General features: G+C 38.0%; 1 protein-coding gene across 1 annotated transcript in view; it reads right to left on the bottom strand.

The window, feature by feature from the left end:
• Positions 1 to 4,388, bottom strand: part of si:dkey-34e4.1 (carboxyl-terminal PDZ ligand of neuronal nitric oxide synthase protein) — a 62,259-nt gene that overhangs the window by 22,445 nt on the left and 35,426 nt on the right. Inside the window, exons 5-6 of the mRNA XM_037691976.1 lie at positions 1,460 to 1,568; positions 921 to 1,062 (exon numbers count right to left, since the gene is read on the bottom strand). Coding sequence (XP_037547904.1) covers positions 921 to 1,062; positions 1,460 to 1,568 — 251 coding nt within the window. The remainder of the gene's footprint in view (positions 1 to 920; positions 1,063 to 1,459; positions 1,569 to 4,388) is intronic.

Here is a 4,388-nt window from a genome sequence, read left to right as displayed (position 1 = left end):
CAAGAAGTGATTTAAAGATGAAAATGTACCAGTGACAGAGTCTGCGTCAAGTTAACGATGTCCAGTTAACCAGTGAGTACAGGGTGCAGTGGTGTGTATGGTAATCACAGCCAGTTATAAATCTTAGTGCACCATGATAGACATCATCCAACATCTGCAGGGTGCTTGTAGGAGCGTTCATGTAAATAATGTCACCGTAGTCAATGGAGGGAAGGAAAGTCACAGTTACAAGGTGTTTCCTAGCATTCAGAGTTAGACAAGATCTATTTCTGAAAAAGAAACCCAGTTTAACTTTCAGTTTCTTTACTAGGTTTTCCACGTGGAGTTTAAAAGAGAGATGTGAGTCGACCAAAATACCCAATTATTTATAGGAATCAATAAACTCAATGGGGACACCATTTGAGGATAAAATTGGAGGAAAAACTGCTGGGACCGACATCCTGTTTGAAAAAAACATCCCTTTGGTTTTATCGGCATTTAAGACAAGTTTGAGGAGGAACAAATCAGACTGGATGTTGTCAAATGCAGATTACAAACGCTGGAAAGCCTTAGCAACAGTTTTAGCTAGACAATAAACAACTGTGTCATCAGCATAGAAGTGTAAAGATGCGTCAAGACTCAAGGATGCTCTGACCTACATTACCTATGTAGATTGTAAAAAGGGTGGGTCCTAAGACTGAGCCTTGTGGTACACCATTGTTGACTGTTAAATAACTGGAGGAAGTACCATTATGTTGAACACACTGAACACATTTAACAGTTAACACAGTTAACACAATCGAGCAAATCTAACGAGTTTCCTCTTAGTCTCAGACAACCTTTCTAAGTACGCCAACACTAACTGGTATTTTAAACAAATAAGATTTAAATTTTAAGCTTGCGTGTATCTGTCTTGTGTTCGGTGTTAGTGTGAGGCTCACCACGACTTCCGGGCTCCTCTGTGGACTTGTCGCTCTCTCCGTCCGCCCGTCCATCAACGTCCTGCTCGGCGTGCTGCAAACTGAGCTTATGGCACACCTCAAACGCCTGCCCTACTGTCCGCACGATACGCATGGCCTGCGTCTGACAGAGACAGGAGGAAGACTCAACATAAAAACGCTTGTGGTTCAATATTTGCATTTCTCTCCACTAAATACATATTACTCAATAAAGTATGAGTATTCCATGTAAAACTGACCAAGTTATAGCAATTTGTGTGTTTTTTTTATGTGCAATTGGCTGTGGTGGCCATCTTGAATTGGGTTGGCTTCAAATCTAGTCAGTGGTAGATGAGTTCTCAATCTAATGATTATATTTTTTTAAGTTTCATCAAAATCCACCCAGTGGTTTATGATATATTTTTCTAACAGACAAACAGTGTACATAAAGATCAGAGTGCTATCATTTCTCTCATGTGTTAACTCAGGAAGCACTCGGACATGTGTTCTCATTAATCGACTGAATGCGATTCCAACTCTACCTTCTTTTTAGATTTGAAGACGTTACATCTGAAAGAATTGTTTGAGCCGTCTCTTGCAATGTAGCTGAAGACCTTCAAGTCCTGGGAGTCATGAGATACGTAGAAGATCCTGGACATCAAGGCAGGCAGGGTTAAATAATAAGTAAAAAATATTGAAGATGATGCACAACGTCCTTCACATATTGTTCATGATCAAAGCAAAAAAAACAAAAAAGACCTGGGTATTATTCATATTAATTATTATGGACTAAACTTTACTGCTGTTTACTAAACATGTACTCCTTAGTTAAAACAGAAAAACCCACATAGGTCACTGAAACACTTGAAACTGACAAAAGTCATTATTAAAAAAATACAACTAAAAATCATTAAATGAAAGTTAGCATCGCTTTAAAATTTTGATCCGACAAGATTTAAAATAATAAAAAATAGAAACTGTCTCTGACAAACAGGATGGAAAATAACTTTTTATTTTTTGACACAACCTTTTGAAATAATCAGTGCAATCAAGTGACAGCTGCATCTTTTTGAGACATCATCCCAGAAGCTTTGTGGTTTGTCAATATGGATTTTGGCAAATTATATTTTAGTGTATTCTTACTGTATAGTGTAATTATTATGGACTAAACTAAACTAAATAATGTATAATTAGTGTTTGTCCTCCTCAGTCAACTTACATTAAGTCCACTTTGGCTCGAACACCAGTCAATAGTACAATATGTCACTGATGTGTGCCTTGACCTTGGAGTTCACCTCTAATCTCTTTGGTTATCATTTGTATTGTCCATCTCTTCAATTTGTCATCAGTAGGGATGCACGATATTGGATTTTTGGCCGATATCAGATATACCAATATGTTAATACTTATTTGGCCGATAACCAATACTTTTTTTCCCATAGATGTACTTACAGAGACCACATAGCTTTCTCTGCTGTGAAATTAAACTACTACATTATTCTGCATGGTCTTTGTCAGTTTGGCTGCTACCACATTCAGATGCTGAAAATGATGCAACACTTCAACTTGGATTATGTTTAATGTCAACTTTATTCATGACATTTACTCTCTCTAACACAATGACAACACTCGAACAGTGCAAATTTGTAAATTTTCACAAAACTAAACTCAACCTGTTCGCAAGTGACAAGTAAAAAGTGCATAAGTAGTAGCGCATTAATAGATATACAGTACTTAACAGTTTCTTAAATTAAAAATGAGCTTAAAACAGAAGCATTTTATATTGGCGAGTTTTTTTGATGGAATAGCCGATGTCCGATATTTAACTTTATGGCTAATAATATCGACCGATACCGATACCATGCCGATAATATCGTGCATCCCTTGTCATCAGTTTTTCTCCTGCAGACACATTCAAGGAGGTTGCTTCCAATCCTGTGGACTTTAAACTTCTGAAGATGGAGACGGTCTTCTTGTTTTTACCTTTAACATGACTGTCGATAATTGTCTTTCTAGACAACTCTGTCTTTAGCCTTCTGTCGTCCATGTTCAGTGTGTTACACACCATGAGACCAAACAGCACAGTGACTACTTCTCACTCTTTTCAACAGGCAGATGGAATGATTACAAGTTTGGGGCCAGCTGCGATGCTGATTGCAGGACACGCCTGAGTTTAACAAGTTCTTATGGTCAAACTATTTTCAATTCTTTCTTCTGTCAATGCCATTTTCATCAGTTTGAGTATTAAAATAATTTTGTTGAACCACAAATCAAAAGCAATTAGTGATTTTCGTTAATTTTTTCACCATTTTTTTTATTATTTCTATGCATTTTGTCAAGCACAAGTTATTTCAGAGACCACTGTTGTTGTTTTTTTTATTTCTCCAACAAAAAATAGGGTGAATTCATTTAGGGGAGGAAGCTGCAGCTCCGCTCCTATTACACCTCCCAACTGGGAACTTGGTGAAGAAGCGCAGGGAAAGATAATTGCATGCAACCCACCAAGTCCCTTGATGAGGTGTGGTGTTGTCATGTGATATTTATCCATAATTTAAAAGTGCACACTTCTCAGAGTGCACGCAGTTCTGGCTCACAAGCAGTTTACCACTGAAAAGATATGCTTTATAATTAAAGTGCTCAGAGTGACCGGCTCTGTTTCGTGTCAGCTCATGGTTGCCTGAGAGGCTCTCCCCTCACCATGCAAACAGAGCGATGGATACGATACAGAAGCCGATAGCAAATCAATGCCTTTCCTCTAGTCCCACGAACAGCAGGGAGCTGTATCAGAATAAAAGAGTGACACAGTTTACCCAGAAGCAACAGCTACCAAATTCAATCTGGGAGCAGAGTAACACTGTACAACTTACTTTCTCTCAAATGAAGAGGACATATACATGTGCTCTACTTGCTACATGCCAAGTTATAGATTATTTATTATGAATGTTTCTACATTTGGGGTAAGTACCGCTGATCATTCAGGCACATGAGCCCTACATGGTGGCACACGTGAGAAGCTTCAAAGTGCACCACACTTTCATGCATCTAAAGGGGTCTGCTCTGCAACCTGCTGCTCTGGGGACACATGCGGCTCTGTGAAGCTTTGACCAAAACTAACATGAAAATACATTTTATTGGGTTTTATACCCATAACAAAAAAAAGGCTAGTTTTAGTAGTATTTCTGTTCTGCAAATATGTGAACAATACCAATACAAGTAATTGATTTGATTAATCTGAGTTAGGTACTTGATTTTTCCAACTTCCAGCCTTATAGTAGGGTCTTTCTCTCCGATCCACCAGAAATCTTTGAAATACGTTTAGGACATGTTGCTCAGGCCATTTGATAGCAATAAGAATTAGAAAAAAAAAATACACGAGTCAAGTCAAAGGTTTTTAACTGAAAAAATTCAATAAGTCACAATTTCTCAGACAGACAGACAGACAGACAGACAGACAGACAGACAGACAGACAG

The sequence above is a fragment of the Nematolebias whitei genome, chromosome 18 (genome assembly GCF_014905685.2).
Source record: "Nematolebias whitei isolate Nwh7 chromosome 18, NemWhi1, whole genome shotgun sequence".
NCBI classification, from domain to species: Eukaryota; Metazoa; Chordata; class Actinopteri; order Cyprinodontiformes; family Rivulidae; genus Nematolebias; species Nematolebias whitei.
This window is presented reverse-complemented; position numbering and strand designations above follow the sequence as displayed.